The following is an 18,134-nucleotide window of genomic DNA, read 5'->3' on the forward strand; positions in this document are numbered from 1 at the left end:
TTTTTGGGTTGCGAGTACATCACAGGAATATGGTTGGTTGGCACACTGATCTGTCTTTAAAAAAATGGGAACAATAGAAGTCATTCCAGTTTATTACTTTGCAGATTTGTTTTTTTTACAAAGTATAATTTATTATAGAACAACCTTTTCCTTAGTTCTGCCCTGTCCTTACTAAGCTTGGCCATGTGAACCCTTCTCCAGTATGTCGGTTTTCTTGTTTGTTTGGGGCCTTTACTGTTTCCAGAGGAACAACAGCTGAAAACCTAAATCAGCACAGAAGTGAGCCTCAGATGTCACATCCTTTGTGTTAATAGTAACGGACACTGTTCCAATAAACAAATGCAGCTTTAGAATAATTGTTTATGGCGATACATGCATCAGAATAAAATGCAGCCGAAAAATGACTACAGAAGTCGTGCTTGAAAGCCTCTATAGTCTATACACAACTTTAAAATGGGATAGAATCTGCCCTATCTTAATCATTCAGTTCGTCTGTAGCTCCCAAACAAAGGTATGAAAGGTAAGAAATGTGGACAGTGTGAAATTGGGAAATTTAAATATGAAAAGCTAGAGAAAGTATATACAGCACAGAAGCACCAGTGAATTATATTATCATGATATTAATCAGTGTTCAGTTTGAAACTTTACAAATATACGGATCTAGAGTCTAGTTTACAGGCCGCAGCCATGAAACACCTACAACTGGAGTATTAGTGAGAGATGAAGTTTCCCAGAAATCATCTGCCGTTGTTGAAAAGGTTGCAGGTTCCCCCGGGGCATTTCACTCTCCCAGCAGGTCCCATTAAATGAAAGGCCTCTTACAGCTCAGCCACAGACAGCGCGGCTTTGCTCTCCGAGTGTTCCAACCCCTGTTCTCCAGGGCTGTGTCAAGCCCTATTACTGTCTTCTCTTCCACTCGGAGGTAAAAGGAAGTCCAAGTTTTACTCCAAGAAACATGCTTTGATGAAAGCAGCAATTTGAGATAAGAGTGACAGGAAAATCTGCCATAAAGGATGATTTGGTATTGGTCTGGAGCAACAATCTGTATCCATGCTCTAGTGTAAATGAAGGCTGCTCAGTTAGAACACTTTGTCACTTTATAATGCTTTGCTCCTTTGACAAGGCACCTATGAAGCTCAGTGGTGGAAAATTTTAATAACCACTTTGGAGGGGTTTAGATCCATAAGTGATAATTTGCAGAGGTGAGACAGCCAGAGCTCATTAGTGTTCTGTACTGTTTGCCAACCAGATACACTGTACCATTTTATATGCACATAGGAATGTCAGGAAATGTCAGTCTTTAGTTACTTATGGTGTTTAGTTTAAGGGGAAATTTGGAATATTTCTGACACAAAAAATAATTAATGTCTCAAGCACCGGTCACATATGTGTTTTACTTCCATTTTTTCCCCACAAATCTTAAAACAGTACAGTGTTCTCTCATTGTCAACAATTTAAGGAGTAGTCACCTGTTGGTCTTAGTCCAAAACGTACAGCATGCTGCCTGAAATAAAAAAAAAATAGCAGCTTTGTCTCAAACAGCCTTGGCCTTCCTGTGTATTTACCCCTTAAGAAAACATATTCTCCATATAGCGATCTGGTGTGTGTGTGTGTGTGTGTGTGTGTGTGTGTGTGTGTGTGTTCATATACAGGTACATGTGTTATTGTAATCAAGAGGTATTAAAGTGTGGGTTTGTTCTTAATCTGATTAAGACCGCACACTTTTTGTAGCTAAATATGACTTTTCCACCCATTCAAAATCTCATTTAATATCTCTTTTTAGTTAAGTTTATAATTTACCCATATTATCCTTTTTTTAGACACCGTTTGGTCACTGGAGAAAGTTTCAGATGATATGCAGCAGTTTGGGTCATTTTAATGTCTGGGTTATTATGCCAGAACTACTTCAAGGAAGATGTAAGGCTTTAGGTGCTGCAAAGACTACCGTTAGCTAGTTTGAATCGGCCAAGAGGTTTACCACAAGCTTGTCTGTGTAGTCTAAATATGTTTAGGCAAAACATTACTTGCTAAGTGACACTAAATTTACAACGTTTCTGTCAAGATCTCATTCTTCTGCCAAGCAATAACAAAGGAAGAGCACTTGACTTGAAAGAATTGGTTTGCATTACAAAAAACAAATTATATCACAGCTTTTCTATTTGTACAGCTATCGTGTTTACATCAATGGAGACAGCCCTACACTTAAGATCAGCAAAGCCTCCAAAGCATGAAATGGAACGAGTTGTTTTGGCTCGTTGTGCAAGTGTCATTTTTCTTCAGTGAGTGAAGCCTGTCCCTAGTATTGAATACCAAGTTATGTCCGCCACCTTGGAGTTGGGCACGAAGTTTGGCACAGGGCTTAGCACTCATGTGATATAGGGATAATACACTGTCCACAGATTTACAGGGCCTGGGTAATAGATAAGGCTTATGAGGGTTTTGGAATGAAAACCAAGTGCTGTGATTTATACTGGCAGTAGGAGTGCTGACTTGAAAGCACAGTTCACCCTTGTGTTTTGTTTCATGACACACAGTTTTCCAAGATTAGAAACATCTGCGGGGAGGAACAATTAAGCAAGGCAATAATGACAACAAGTGATGCTATCTAAGCACAATAGGCAAATATCATTCCTAATTGCTTACTGCTGTTTGGCCAGCATAAAGTTACATTGTAGGAGCACTAGGATCTCTTTATAACACTTAGCTGAAGGAACAATACAGTATGTTCCATATTAAGCACACTCCTTACACACAGTCAGACTGATGGCACCACATGTGCCACCTGAACTGGCTGCAGACCGATCATCTTGAGGGTTTTATCTGTCTATAAACCTTAACTTTTTTAGTGTTTTTAGGCTAGCTCTACAACCACGTAAATTGTATTAGACCTTCACCTTTTATCAGTAAAACAACCCCAGTGATTATTTGGTTGCTGTTAGAACCAGAGTTCTTTATGTAGAACATTCTGATTTTGCAGTGCCGTGCAAAAAGTGCTTAGATTTTCCTGGATGTTGTCAATTATCTTCTAACATCACCAGATGAACAAGAAATTGATTATTTTATATTTTTGAAAAATACAAAAATATTTCAACTGTAGCTGAAGAACGCTGTTGAGTGCAGTGGCACACTGCAGTACGTTATGGTATGTTCTGGATGGGTTCAGACTAATAGGATTAACCCATGTTCCATGTGATATTCCTTTTCCAGAAAATATTAGTAATTCTGAAATTTATTTGTAAAATAGATTTGTTTAGCAGTAAAAATTAACGTCACAGTGATTTGTTTTGCTTTACAATTTGGAACTAAATATTAAAATCTTTGGCAAAACAGAGGTGTTTCTTGTTGTAGATAGCCAGATTCTGCAAGTCTGGGCACTAAGCATCATTTCTGGGAGAAAAGCAAAACCATTTCCATCACACATATTTATGCATGCACATAATTTAGAATGGAACTCAGTGCTGCTCAGTACATGCTGAGTAATGTTTAATGTATTTTTAGTTTTCTTTTTTTTGTGGTTTTAATATGGAGCAGATCTGTAGCCAACAAGAGAGAATTCTAATAAAGCTTAGCTTCCTCACATGGTCTTCGCTCCTCCAATAAAAAAAAAATGTTCTTGGGTTTGCTTCTAATGAGAGGTTTTTCAAGAAATCAGTCTTCGATCCTGAGCTTTGAGTCCTTTATTCATTCCACATGCATCTGTTAAAATATTACTTGGTTAAATTAATAATGAGGACATTGTCTTTTTACATCCTGTTAAGTAAAGTAAAGACAGATGCTGACAAAAATGATCAATTTGATTGCTTATTTTAGAGAGATGATAATTACCTTTGTAACATTTTCAAAGAGAGATGTAATGTTTGGTTTATGGGTTCTGCGTGGGGGAATTAGAGAAACAGCTAGTAACGATTATGATCGGGAATACCGCAAGAATTATGTGTAGGTTTTTGCACCACAAAACAACAGATCAGTAATGCCATCATTATAATAAACCATGAGAGATTAAATTATCCTTATGCCTTGTAATTTTGTGGTCTCTCTTTGATGTGACTGACATTTAGAGGTTATTTCATGTTTCAAATTGAGCACACTTCAATGTGGTTTGATGGATTATCCGCATGGACTTCTGTTATGATCAGCAACAACAAGCAAGATACCACACACACATAAATAGCATGCATGGCAGTAGTTGTATGTATCTTATACATATTTAAACATGGAATACTTCAAGCACTAAATGTTTATTGAACAGAACACTGGGTTACCTCAATCACTTGTCCATAATTTTGTTAGGAAAACTTCTGCAAAGGTATCAATTTATGGAAAACCGAGCCTTTGCTTAGATTATATACTACCACAAAAAGGGGAGCCAAGGTGTTATTCTGGTGAGTGTAACTGATGTTGAACCACTTTAGCTGAATTTGTATCACAGTGCAAAAAGAGCTTCTGATTTATTCAGCACCAACACCTTTCTCTCCCTAACAAATTAATCACTTTCCTTCTGTAAGAGTAAACTGCTGGTAAAATAGATCATTATGGACCATTATACTTAAGAATGTAGTTATTAATACATATGGATATCCCAAACTGAAAAGTAAAAAGAAAGAAGAAAACAGATTAAGAAGAATGAAGCAGTTGTGAACATACATGAATTATTTACTACAGGTAAAGAGAATACATTTTGTGGTGTTTAAGATCATTGAAGCAAATAATTGATCATTCAATTTGTAACTTCCTTACAGTGTCCATCAAGCAGTTATTTGGCTGTACACTTGGTCTCATAATATGAAATAATAAAGGATGAAAAGTAATACTCTTTGTGGTTTCTCTAAAGTAAATGAAATTGTATGCAGATTATGTGTCCATTGATTTTCATGACAATGTGAAACAACAGTCCGTTTCTTCAGATACGCAAAGAGCCAAAAATGACCACATTTATTTAAAAGAATGTCTGGCACAAGCGAGAATTCTAGAACAATCGAAGCACATCACATCCTCTTTTTCTTCCACTCTTCTGCAGCTTTCAGTTGCTTTAGGTATTGTCAGCATACATGTTGCTTGAATGTAGACTCAAATGTCCAAACCCCGATTTCGGTTGTCAACTAGAGTACAAGTATGAAGTAGAAAGCTGCTTTCCTTCCTTGCTCTACCTCCCACCAGCCTTGGGCATTGACACCAAAGGCCATGTAATTCAAGCGGATACACATTGTAAAACATTGCAACATCTCTAAGCTAATGTATCTCTGCCTAGTCACCTGGTAGAAAGGTGCTATCAGAAAAATATGTATCTGTCCTGTACCCGACAACCAATTCTCTTTCAATTCTTGATTCACAATGCAGCATAAAGCAATCAGCTGTCAATATCTATAAAGTGCTGTATGTATCCATTGAAAGAGATTTGCGTCTAGACTGCATGTCTGTAAAAACAGTGCAAATCAAGTTTTTCATGACAGGACACTCCTTCACTGTGGATATCTTTAATTTACAATGCAGAGCTGTTTGCTTTTCTTTGGAAAATAACACTGAAAAGCCTTCACAAATGAGAAATTTTTCTCAGATGAAGTAGATGTTCAGATTTGGCAACTGCATTGATAAAACACGCTGCCCAGCCATGTTGTTAACGCTGAATCCCTGGCTTCCTCCAAACAACTAGATGAAGTCATTGGATCAGTTCGATACTGAATAAAAAGGTAGTTTGCCGATTGCTTTTGTAACAGTTCATAACCATTCTGTGTAACCACTTAGCACAAGGAAAGGAAAAGGAACCTCTTCACTGACAAATTAAACCTTTCTCAAATACAGCCTTATTAAACTGGCCAGAAGAAGGTAGAAAAGGTCTTGTCATTTTAGTGTTAAGCTTATGTCACAAAGTGCCGTACAGTATGTACTGTATCCATACATGTGTGATTTTGTCTTTTTCAGTTATCCTTGCGGCTGTGAGACCAGTCCATGGTTGTTTAATAAAACATGGTTTTGAGTGTATGAAGGTGAAGGAATTGTTAACAGATCTACCAGATTAACATCAACCCACTTAAAGTGCTTGGAAGGCTCTCAGGGGTAATAAACATTTTGCCATTATTCCCATGAAACAGATCTTGCATTCACATTGAAAGGAGAACTCCTCTAGCTTTCTTCAAGGGACAAGAGGACTAATTTCTCAATAAGGAGCTTGTTCATACATAATTGGACAAATAAAACCTTTTTAAGGAGATTGCACTTCCCTGTATTTGTTTTCTGGTGGTCATTCATTTGTTTATTTAGAGTGTTCAAGTAATTAGTTACGTACCTGTGTTTAAATTTGCTGCCCCCCAAAATACCAAAACCTAGATGTAAAAAATGTTTGACCACGCCTCACTGATACTCTTTTAAGGTCTCAGCAAGAATATTTGGATTTCCGTGTAGCACTGCAGGTGTTGTCTAACAGGTTTTTATCTGAGTTATTCTGATGTCTTTTAGTGTTAACTGTTCCTTACTCCTAACAACTCAGTGTCATTTAGTCTGTATGAGCCGTGTTGGCCAGACATTTTAGAATAACATCCAACGTTTTCCATGTCCAAAATTCCTGAGCGTTTACTACGGCTTTGGAATCTGCGCAGACATGTATAAACGCCTCTAGGATATTTTTAAAACAGTATATATTTTGCATGCAATTTTGTGAGTACAGTAAATGTTAGTATTTCAATTCATACAAATCTAAATTTAAAATAAATATATAGTGGTATTTATATCTAATAATAGTAGGTGAATGCACTAACAATAATCTATGTTCTGTTTAACTCTACACCTGTTTGTCCGTTTGAGCATTGAAACGCACAATTTACAACAATTTCTTATTGTTTACAGATGAATGCTACTGTTACTGCCAGCTATAGTAACATTTTGTTGAACTTATTAATGTTACACACACGTAAGCTGGAGATTTAAAGTACTGTGAATTTAAGAAAAATACATTCCAGTTATGCTGTGCAGGTGTGCAGGAAGTTACTTCTAAGCAATGTGCACTTGTTAAATAGGAATTTACATAGCTTCTTGTGAGCATTTTTGTGTATGTTTTGTACTAAGGGTATACATTTATATGATGCAAAGTATGTTTTTAATGCTTACAGCATCTCTGCTGTGAGTTAAAGATAATTGTTTTGTTATTTTTTGTTTTACTTGAAGAGTAGGGTTTCATTCATTTCACTGCATATTATGGCTTGTCTTCATACAAAACTGTTCTTATGCCTATGTGTAGGCTTCAGAGAGTAAAATGAGGAAACAGAGCATTACAGAGAACCTTAAAATTTCAGGCTTCATTCTGTGATATTGCCGCAGATTTTTGCTATAGTAGTGAAGGTAATGTGTAGGCTGCAAGCTATAAGAAAACGTGAGTAATCAGCTGCAAGCATTACTAATGTTTATTTTAAATCAATTTTAATTATGAGCACTAGTTAAAGTGCACATCATAATAAGCATGGCCGTTAAATAATAAATGTGTTTTATGATAATGAGAACTATGTTGGTGTCTGGCTTTTGCCCAAAGGGTACTATATCATAGGTTTCTTCACTCTTGATCGCATTGCAGTCATTACTTCTGGCTGTTATGCACTAGACGCTTTCTTGATGAGGAGCTTTTCCTGTCTGTGCATTTATTAGTTACGTCTCTCGTTCACGGTATGTATGAGGCATTTGGTGCCAGTGCTAGTCACAGAAAGCGTTCTTGTTCTCTTTAACGTGATTAAATGCTTACAAATCTCTTGGTAGTGAACAGTTTGTTAAAACAAGCTTAGCATGTCCTATGAAGACACTCTTTTTTCTGGGTTCACAGGCTGTACATTACTGAAGATTAAACTTATATAACACACCAATTTTAAAATGTGGTGGTCATTGAAGCCCTTAGGGACTGTTTTGGAGAAACCCAGACTAACGCACGCATTTTTCACTGGTGCCAGAACTTATAAAGCAATAGACATTTCTGCCTGTTGTCGGAGGATATTGTTTAGATCGCCAACACATCACCAAATTGCTGTTTTCGGCATCTGAACGGAAATCTTAAATCATTCTGTCATTTCATTTTCTGCCATTAACTAGAGAAGACTGAGCTTGGAGTGCTGTTTTTACTTTTAAACAAAAATTTAAGAATGTGTGATTTTTCAAATAGGGCTACAATGTGGCAATCTGCTCTTTTACTGCAGCAAGGTATGACCCATCAGGGGACCTTGATGCTCAGTGTGACTGATGTTTTATACTGGCTGTTTAGTAAAATGCTCTTCCCATTGTGCATTGTTTTGTACATTATGCTTTTAAATGTTGTACCCACTAGTGTATTTTACTAATGTAAGAAGTCAGTTGTGTGATGGACCTAACCACAGAGAACTGGCAACTTTTGATGATACACAGTATTAAGGACATTGTGGTCCTTGTACATAATATGATTTCTGAAGTTATGTTTAGCCACCGTATTGATTCCTGCACCTTAGTACCCTATCTGACAGCTAAACACAAAGGTTATAAGGTGGGAAAAATTAAGAAATTGAATATTGCTGTTTCCTGGCTATTGAAGTGCAAGTGCTATCACAATTTGATATGTAGGCTTATCCTGATATGGAGTAAACCACACGAGTTTAATAATAAAGCTCCCAAAATATGTATGGAAAATTAAAGCATATTTTAATAGAGAAATATAATATACATGACATTAATATAAAAAATGAAATGCATACACTAAGGTTGAATGAATACTTTGTTGTTTAAAATGTGTTACTTGCACAGCTGTGACTAGAACTAGTACCAGGCCTGTCTATTTCAAAACTGTTTCTCTTTTAAAGTTTTTATAACATGGGCATATGTAATGTTTTCATGGTACTCATCCTCTGCTTTTAATTTGTCATGGATTTGTTGGATTTAGGAAATTGAAGAACGATTTTAGGAGTGAGCGAAGAACTGTGAATGGCATTTCTACAGGAATCTGTGGCATGTTACAATTTAGTCGCTTAGAAATGTAGCATTTTAGTTTCCATGGGGTACGTATTTGTTGTTTATCTACCGTACCTGAAGTTTTTTTTCCCCCCCCAAGACTGCCTGTGGAATGATCCAGCTAGAAAGCTCCCAACTCCTGTGTTGTAATGAAATCTTGGCAGTGGCATGTGGATTCCAAGCTAACAATGTGGTTTGCTCCCTGTTTCTTTAAAGGCTGATGTTCCAGAAGTAGTTCAAAAGTGTGAGAGAAGAAAGTAGGGGGTTAGTGGGCACTAAGAAACTGGAACGTATTCAGGATCAGAAATGGGAAATGAATATGGAGCCTGTTGAAGTTAATGCCCTGTGCTGCTGCTAATGAATGTAGACCACTGTCAGTCAGGAAGAGCGGGGCGTGGGGAGGTAAGGGGGATTAGTTCTTTTCAGTCATCAAATTAATTTAGGTGAACAGGGCACCAGAGTGGAGTTTCCGATGGGCACAACCAGAAGAACAATAGCAATTTGAAAAATGTACTGATAGGAAGTGATCTGTTTTGAGAACTCCCCCCTCCCCACCACCACAGTATCTAGCGGTTCCTGGCACACTAACAAAGCACGCCTGCAGAATGTCACAAAGGCGGCTGCCGTTTCCCCAAGCACTGTGCGAAAATGAATGTGTGCCATTTTGTTCTGCTGAATTATGCAATTAAGATCTATTAAAAATGCATTTCACAGGGCTTACATGAGCAAGGGGACTGAAAACTTTGGGGTCTCTGCGTCTTCATTTTTGTTTTCTGTTGGTTTCTTAAATATATATATATATTTGTTTCTCCTTAGGTTTCTAAAAAAATAGGTTAGCTCATTAAGTCCTGCTCCTCACCGTAATTAGGATGTTCTTTTGGTTTTCCTGGTTCATCTGAAGTGTTTGCCATTTTCGTCTAGCTCCCTTTCACCAAATAATTGGATAACTGCTCTGTTACTTTGTGACAAGCTGGTTTCCTTGTCCTGCCAATTGTGAATATAAGTCGGTTCAAAAATATGTTGTGGTTATCCGTGGTGTCCTGTGAGCTAAGGTCATGCATGCTCTAAGGATGACAAATGGTTTGGGCACAGAACTAGGCAAAATTTAGATTTCACTTTGTTTCTCCCCTAAGGAATGTCCTGTATTTATTTGCTGTTATGTCAGTAGATCAATTACAATTGTTCTTGGCCTTTCAAACAGCATTGCTGTAACATTTCTTGACAATTAGTCTCTGTTTTAAAGGAAGTCTAGGTTTATGCTTAATGTCAAACCAAACTAAGGGGTCATACATGAATGATAGGAGCACCAAAGGGTATTGAGATCAATCACTGCTGTGGTTCACTGAATAAGATCCTGCTCTGGTACTGGAAAACTAGCTCTACTAAGAGGCTTCCTGTAATAAATGCCAATGATGTTTTATGAGAAGGATCATTTGCATGATGCAATGCAGAGATTCACCTTGTTTTAGGAAATATCATGGCCTGTGCCAAAATAACCATACTATGTAATGTATTGGAACAATTGCAAGTCCTTTCCTCCAGGCTGTTATTCATATTAGTTACTAATTTGATTTCCAAAATGCGTTTAATTTTCAAATTGTGTGCCAGATATCTGAAAAACGTTACTCATGCAAGCTTGCCTTCTATCTTAAAATTAAACTCTGTTATCTATGTTAATTCCTCCTGTCGAGCAGGTGTTCAGAATGGGAATGTCTTGTGTGTGTTTAAGAACTGTACCATGGGGAAGAGTGTTGATTTTTTACAGTTGATTTGTAACAATATAAACTCAAATCAGGCTCATTTTCTTCCCCTAGAGAACTGCTTGTGGGTCAGGTGAGAAGGAATGAACCCTCTGCATATAACTGAGTCTAGTAATCTTCAGTCCAGCTGCCCCCCCCAACCCCATTAATATTAACAAAAATGATATGATATGGACAGATAACTACAAACATGATTTTTTGATGACTATAAAGCCTACACATCATGGGTAAACAACACAGTAAATAGAGGAGAACTTAACAGAATCAATTGAAAAGTCCCACAAAATTCTCTCCTAAAGAAATACAGTAAATTGAGCTGTCAGCTTTTTCCTACACCCAAAGTGAGAAAGTGAGCTTGCTTTTAATGCCAATATCAAATAATCATAATAACTTTCTGCAAAATGTGATGATGAAAAGGAGAATTCACCGCTAGAGTTGTTACAGAATATTAATGCGACTTGATTTAAATGAAAGTGAAACAACAATCTGTTGTGCTATATGGAGGACTTTAGAGTATGAACCCTTCTCAATTTCAGAACACTAGTTTCTGGGCATAAAGGAATAAATTGGTCAGAGTGTGATGTGAAACTGTTAGCAGAGTAAAAAAAAACTTTAAACCTGGTTTATAAATACTGCCTGTCCGCAGGGCAATGTCCTTGCCTTTCGGTCTCTAAAGACTTGAGCTTCCAACAGCTGCATTGAAAACACTCCCCTTTCGCCTGAATATCCAGCTGTGTACAGTTATGACTGAAATAATCTGTCAAAAGCACTTCTATGGAGCTGATTTATTGATGTCGTAACATTGCCACAAGTTTCTACCTGGGTTTTGAAAGGTTATACTGATACCTAAGAAAGATGCATTATTTTGTTCAGAAGAGGCCAAACTGGGGTACCTTTTTTAGAAAACAAAAACAAGACTTTTATACTGTAAATTTGAATCCAAGATGCAATCGCATGTAACTGTTTTATTCCAAACCTGTGAAGAATAGTTGTCATTGTTTTTCCTTATTATTTTCTTGCCAGTAGCCCCCATCAAGGAAGATAGAGTGGAAATATAATTTAAATAGTGGGAAAACAGATGCACTAGATAGTGCAGCAATAATACAAGAGCAGGTTGCTGGTTATGAAACCAATGTTTCAGCCATTCCAGTTACATTACAATTGCATGCTAATCTCTTAGTATTTGTCATATCCCTGGTATTGAGGTATAATAATTTAACATGGTCCTTTGACATTTTGTTTTCAGTGGGGTTCTGTTCCTTTGTGCATCTCCTTTGTAGAAGTTCTATGGATTCTCCCCACTTCCAGTCTAGTTTCAATGGATTAGTGCCAATCTCATTAAGACGTAGTCCTTCATGTGTGCGAATAGCCTTGGCCATAGAAACATTATACAAAATAGTTATTATACAATGAACAGTCTAATTTTCAAGATGAGACACTATGTTTTAATTTAAATATAGTGCTTATGTGACCTTTAATTAGGAAAAAGTACCCTTCAGGTCAGTAAAAATAAAAATAACACAGCAGTATAATTTAAAAACATAAATTTATAAATTACCAACCTATTAAACAAAATATGTGACTCTACACTGAGATTTTTTAGCTGCAAACTAGCGATGCTGAGAAAACCCCAAATTTTTTACATCCTCATTTCCTCCAGTGCTGATACAACAGCACTGAATATCATTGTTACTTCATTTGTCCCCTCAGGTTCCTTCTCTTTAATGTAGACAATGTGTAGTTTTTGGTGCCACTGTCACATTACCTTATAATGCTGCAGGGTGTGCCTGTTTTCCTCTATTATGATAGATTCCAATATTATTAAGTTGTGTTCTTTGAGGTTTATGTTTGATTTAATCTCTTACTGCATTCTTGAGGGGTGAGGGTAGGTTTTATGAGAGAGAAATAGCAAATCTAATATTATAATAAAAAGAGAAAATTTTTGTAGTTGGTAATCCAAGACATTCTACAGTAAATTTGTTAATGGTTCGTAGTGTGCTTTTCTGTCATATGTCAGATAAAAAAAATTAACGAAAATAGCTGGCTATAATTTGATAATGAGGACATATTTTCCTTATATTGTATTGTGTTTTGGCAAGCCCTTCCAGTTACTTTTTGTTCACCCAGAATATGGCTGGAGATCCCTTCAGTGTTAATTCATTGAGCCTTGAAGTACAGATGAGATCAAACAATGAGAATGCATCCCAAATCCAAATATAGAAGCCGGACTGGTTACCTCATTCTCAAGGAAATATTTCAATAGTAAATAAAACATCTGGTCTAGCCCAGGATGACAGCTCACGCAGGATTTCAGGGTGGGCGGCCTGGTAAAAGGTTAGGTTCACTGGTCACTACAACTTCTGTGTAATCCAGGTTGGGTGTATAACATGAAGTCTAATTTTCGTTGTCTGGTGTCACTGGCGACAGTGAACATTTAAAAGTCCTAATTAAGAATGTAATGTTTTTATTTCATTTAGGTACCCATAAATTGAAGGATCCAAGAATAGTTCTGCATTAATGCTAGAAAAAATAAAAAAGCAAATGTGGTCAATCAGGTACATTACATTTCTTTCCCTTGTCTTGGATTTGTATTCTATGGCCTATTCCGTGTGTCACCGACCCTCACAATGTAGCACCAGTCTGGCTTTGCTGCAGCTTAAAATGTTTATTGGAAAGCATGCAACCATCAGTGGCCAGAACTGAAGAAAATGAAAAGAGGAGAACTGGGAAAGGGCTAGTGGAAATAGCCCAGGGAAAACCTCCAGAGAAATAAAAATAAACCCTTTGGGATTACTGATTATCAAATTTATTAGGCTGTGTCAGTGTGCCCTCAAATGCTACACTTCGGCAACCTGCTGGGGTGATTTGGGAAAGATTTGGCTATAGAAGAATCCTTTGTTCTGGCTGTATGCTAGCCTCTGTGCATTTATCCACTGTTATTTTACTGTAAATCAGTGAGATCCAGCTCTTTGTCATAAATGTAATAATCTAAATGGTAAATCAGGCTGTCAGTCCAGTGGAAGCCCTACACCTGCAGATTGAAGTAATTATTTACTCAGGTTTCTGCACACAATTCTTTCCTTTAGAACACATTCCTGCTCAGGTGTCTGTGAGACTCTCTTATGTTGGAATGTCATGGTCTTGCTTCTGCATGATCTAACTTCCCCCGTGTGGCTGTGCCAGTAATTAGGGAAAAGCAAAGGTTTATGGACTGCAGTTGTGCAATTAGCCTCAGAACAGTGATGTTGGTATGAAAACCAAATTTTTCTGTACTTCTTATAGCCATATATTACATTAAAAACAGAGGTTGTGCCTCCCAAAGTCACTTTGAAATAGAATGAATTAAAAGTACAGGTTAGTTCAAACAAACATGGGGAACTGAAGTACTGAATATAAAACAAAGCAATCTACTCTTCAGGAAGTTTGTTGACACAAGTCTGAGTTGAAGATAATGTTTTGTGCCACACTTCAAAATGCTGCTGGGTGTTTGCTTTGTTTAATCTAAAATCTCTGACAGAGGGCTAAAGTGCCAAATTCAAGTATTAAATTCTGTGAGACTCAGAAGTATGCAGCAGACATATTTTTTTCAGCTTTGTTAATTACTAGAGATCAGAACAACTTTTCATATCAGCTGCGGTTTAGTGCAAGGTAATCGAGCATGCTGCACAGAGATAAAGAGGTCCCCTCAGGATGGTATGCTCTAGTAAATTCAGTAATGCAAACAATGCAATCTGTGATGAGGTTTTCAATAAGCAACCAGTTGTTTTTTATGGAACATTTCAATTAAATGCTGTGTCATATACAGGTACTGTACCTGTGGGCTAGGTTGGTCAGGAGTGGATTTGTGTCCCATGTCGGGTGCCAGGTTCTCCATGTTGGAGGTTGGGCACAAGGCTAACAGCCCTGGTCCCGTAAAAAACGAATGTTATGGAAAGAGCAACAGGATGTTGCTGCCCCTATATGCCAGAAGGCATAACCGGCAAACATCCATAACTGCGGGATATGGTAATTAGTGTTCGTCATTCATCTTCAACACTATCCTATCTGAAGATAGGATACAAGGAATGTTTTGCCACATCCTATAGGACAAGGCCGTTATTGGAACGGAGTGGTGTCTTGGCTAAGTGTTTCAGTCTCTTCTTGTTGTATTCACAGCACACAGATCAGACCAGGGCACGCAGAGTCTTCCTCTCATCAGACGGGGACATCCCGAACAGTCAAACGTTACCCATCGCCCAACGGGCAGATCACATCCAATGCTCTGCCCAATGGGAATGGACAGCTCCACGTCAGCCAGCAGCCAGCATCCACCCCAGAGAACTTTAATTCCGCTGTGGATCCCAAAGGTACTACAGGTCTGAATCCTGTGTTTCAGCCAAGAGACTTTAATGGACAGTGAGTTCTACCTGTAGTTGAAATTGCTCATTCAAGTCTTCTAGTGCTGTCTAGGTATACGCTGTATCACAACAGTACTAACAATACTAAAATATATTTAAGGCTGAGCAGGCCAGCTGTGCTACAATTTTGTTTTGTGGTTTTCTTTGCTCTTGTTCTTGTTTTATAGTCACATTTCCAAATCTGAAGGATTATTTTCTTTTGTGTGTGTGTGTGTGGGTGGTGGTGGTGGTGGTGGTGGGGGGTGGTAGTAAAAAAACTACCGTATTGCTTTCTGTTTCCATCTTTCATCTCTTTAAGAACAGGCCAACAGACACATCCTGAGGGGTTTTGTTCAAAAACCCTTTTTGGAAAAAAAAAAGAAACACTTTTGGGGAACTGGAATAAAAAGAATCCAAACCTTTCATTCATCACTTTGATCTGATCAACATACTCTCTTCTCTGTTTTCCAAGTCTCTTATTCACAGGTATCACTGAGCAAGAGTAAGAGCTGTGTGGCATTTCTAGACACAGAGAAGGTCTCCAGTGAATGGAACATTAGATAAAAAGTTAAATCTGGCCTTGTCCCAAGCCGTCAGCCCACAGTGGAGTTTTTTTATTACAAGAGCGACAGCCGTTTGTTATCTGAAGCTAAAAGCCTGGAGAGTTAACAACAATGTCTTAGAGGGGCTGCTTAAAAACTGAGCAAAGGCTTGCATCTGAATAGGACAGGCTCCTCTTGTGATTTTTCACCTTGGACCAAGTCTCACAAAGTATCAGGCTTGCCACCAATCTCTCCGGCCTCCCAAAGACTTCATGTTGTAGAATTTTGCTTGCCCTAGAGAAAGAGAAATAACCCCATATTGCTGGTAATTTGATAATTGGCTTAATTGCCAACTAGTGTTAATTCTTCTTTTATTAATTTCCATAAATAAGATCTGTCCAATGTTCAAGATTTTCCAGTGCAATGTGAATTGACTGAGTTCCCACCATTACACAACTTTCCCTGTGTACACCTCATCCTTATGATAACAGCCTGGAAGCCAGCCCGCTGTAAACTTGTGCTGCTCCCTACAGCCAGCAGCCCTGTGAGACATCACTCAGCTACATTGCTTGCTACCCAGCAAGTACCAAACAAACCTCTATTTTTTTTCCCCCAACGCTCTACAGAAGTAAGCCTCACATCAGTTTGCCTGAATATGCTGCTTACAGCAAAAGTCTCTTTTTTGGTGATGGAGGTGTTCCTTCTCATAGGAGCCAACCTGACGGCGAATATAGACCGCATCAAGATTGTCTTCACCCCAATGATCTGCAAGAGGGTCTGTCGGAGTGGCCAGTGCTTCAATAGCTGTGAGAAAGGAGACACCACAACTATTTACAGTGAGAATACGCAGAGCCAGGTGTCCAAGTCTGGATTCCGCATGTGTAAGTATTTAAGCATTTTTATTTTAGTTTTGCACTTTGTTTTGTCTTGTTAAGTTTATTGCTTTTTTTGTAAAAGCCTCCAACAGAAACACACTGCCCAGCAAATTTGTCATCCTCTGTGCCTGTTTAAATAGTTTAAATAGTAATCGTAATGCTTTACGAAAAAAAAAAGGTGCAGTGATACAATCTCTCACTAAGCCTCTGGGTATTTGAATGGGGGTAAACTAATACCTTGTTGAAAGAACTAACAAAATGGTAAAGAATAATTGCATTTTGGATTAGCCAGGAAATCTTCCACTGTTTCTTCTTTTAGAAAGGAAAAGCAGCATCCATAAAGAGGGACGTTTTTAAAGAATTTTTTCTAATGAACCATTTAGGGCTGATTCAGTTCTGCACTCAGAAGTTTTTTTTCCCTGATCTCTCACGCTCTAAGCTCTTACCCCTGTCTTGTGGTCATTGACACAACCCTTTCACTTACCCTGATTGACCGTTTCGGATGCTTTAGAAAAAGAGAAGGGGCTGCACTGTGAACAAGGATTTACAGCGATTGTATTCAATTAAGGATTTATCCTTGGATTTTTTCACAAGCATGAGTAAAATCCTCTCTTAGAGATGGTGACAATACCTAACAAAACATGGTGAATATAATGTGACTAGAGACCGTTTACATGGAACAAAAACTTCTAAGCTTTCTGGAATATTGATAGCATACAGAATTGTATTTCACTGTAACTCTGTGACTCTATTTCTTTTAAATAGGATAGCTGTAAATATTTAAATTCCATGGGGGCGGTGCCCTATTATTCTGGTTGGGATACGCTTAGAAGCTGTATATAAACAAATACTGTTACTCAACACTTTAGCTGTAAGGCAGTATGCATTGCAGAAAAATTGGTTTCTCTAGAGATGTTTTAATATTGTTAAAGGGTGATTGTAGACCAAGATGTTTAGTTGTGGCTATTGCTCAGCTAATGTCAAGTGTACAACAGGTGATAACCTCATTATAATGGTTAATGTGTTACCTTTCATAATGAGAATAGTGTAATTTTAGTGTCATGCTATGTTCATTCATAATATTGTATTTCGCATTTAATTTACACCATGCACAAAACCATTTGAGTTCATATACTGTATATAGAGAGTACATTTTTCCACTAAGATCAGGAGTTTCTATGCACCACATTTTAGGGTTATTACTCTTGTACTCTGGTTTCTGCATATACTGAAACACGCAGGTCAGAGTAAAATTGTTTCATATTTGCAAAATAATGATTTGGCTCACAAAACCAGTGAATAATAAAAAAAACACTGGAACTAGGGGCCCATAACAATAGAAAATAAAAATATATATATTCTAGTTTTGTAGTTATAATTTAACCAGTATGTCTAATTGGTTTGTTACTTCCTACAACCCTAGTCCTCAGCTCCAACTGCGGTTTTGTCCTAGTCTCTGGAGACCTGTGGACAACAAGACTGTGGCTAATAGCTTGCAGCACTAAACCGCACAGCGTGGCTGAGGGAGCTATAGAACTAATGGTGTCTGACAGAATTCTCATTCCACACATGTCTACGGTGCTTTGCCGGTATTTCCTTTCCTTGCATGATCCATACATCAATACAGCA

At 37.7% G+C, this 18,134-nt stretch overlaps 1 protein-coding gene across 2 annotated transcripts in view; it reads left to right on the forward strand.

Annotated features, from left to right (window-relative positions):
* Positions 1 to 18,134, forward strand: part of LOC148653225 (latent-transforming growth factor beta-binding protein 2-like) — a 126,879-nt gene that overhangs the window by 34,836 nt on the left and 73,909 nt on the right. For both annotated transcript variants that reach the window (XM_088647963.1, XM_088647964.1), the window contains exons 4-5: positions 14,868 to 15,058; positions 16,341 to 16,511. In XM_088647963.1, coding sequence (XP_088504089.1) covers positions 14,868 to 15,058; positions 16,341 to 16,511 — 362 coding nt within the window. The remainder of the gene's footprint in view (positions 1 to 14,867; positions 15,059 to 16,340; positions 16,512 to 18,134) is intronic.

This window comes from Lepisosteus platostomus, chromosome 10, assembly GCF_059453375.1.
Source record: "Lepisosteus platostomus isolate fLepPlt1 chromosome 10, fLepPlt1.hap1, whole genome shotgun sequence".
Lineage (NCBI taxonomy): Eukaryota > Metazoa > Chordata > Actinopteri > Semionotiformes > Lepisosteidae > Lepisosteus > Lepisosteus platostomus.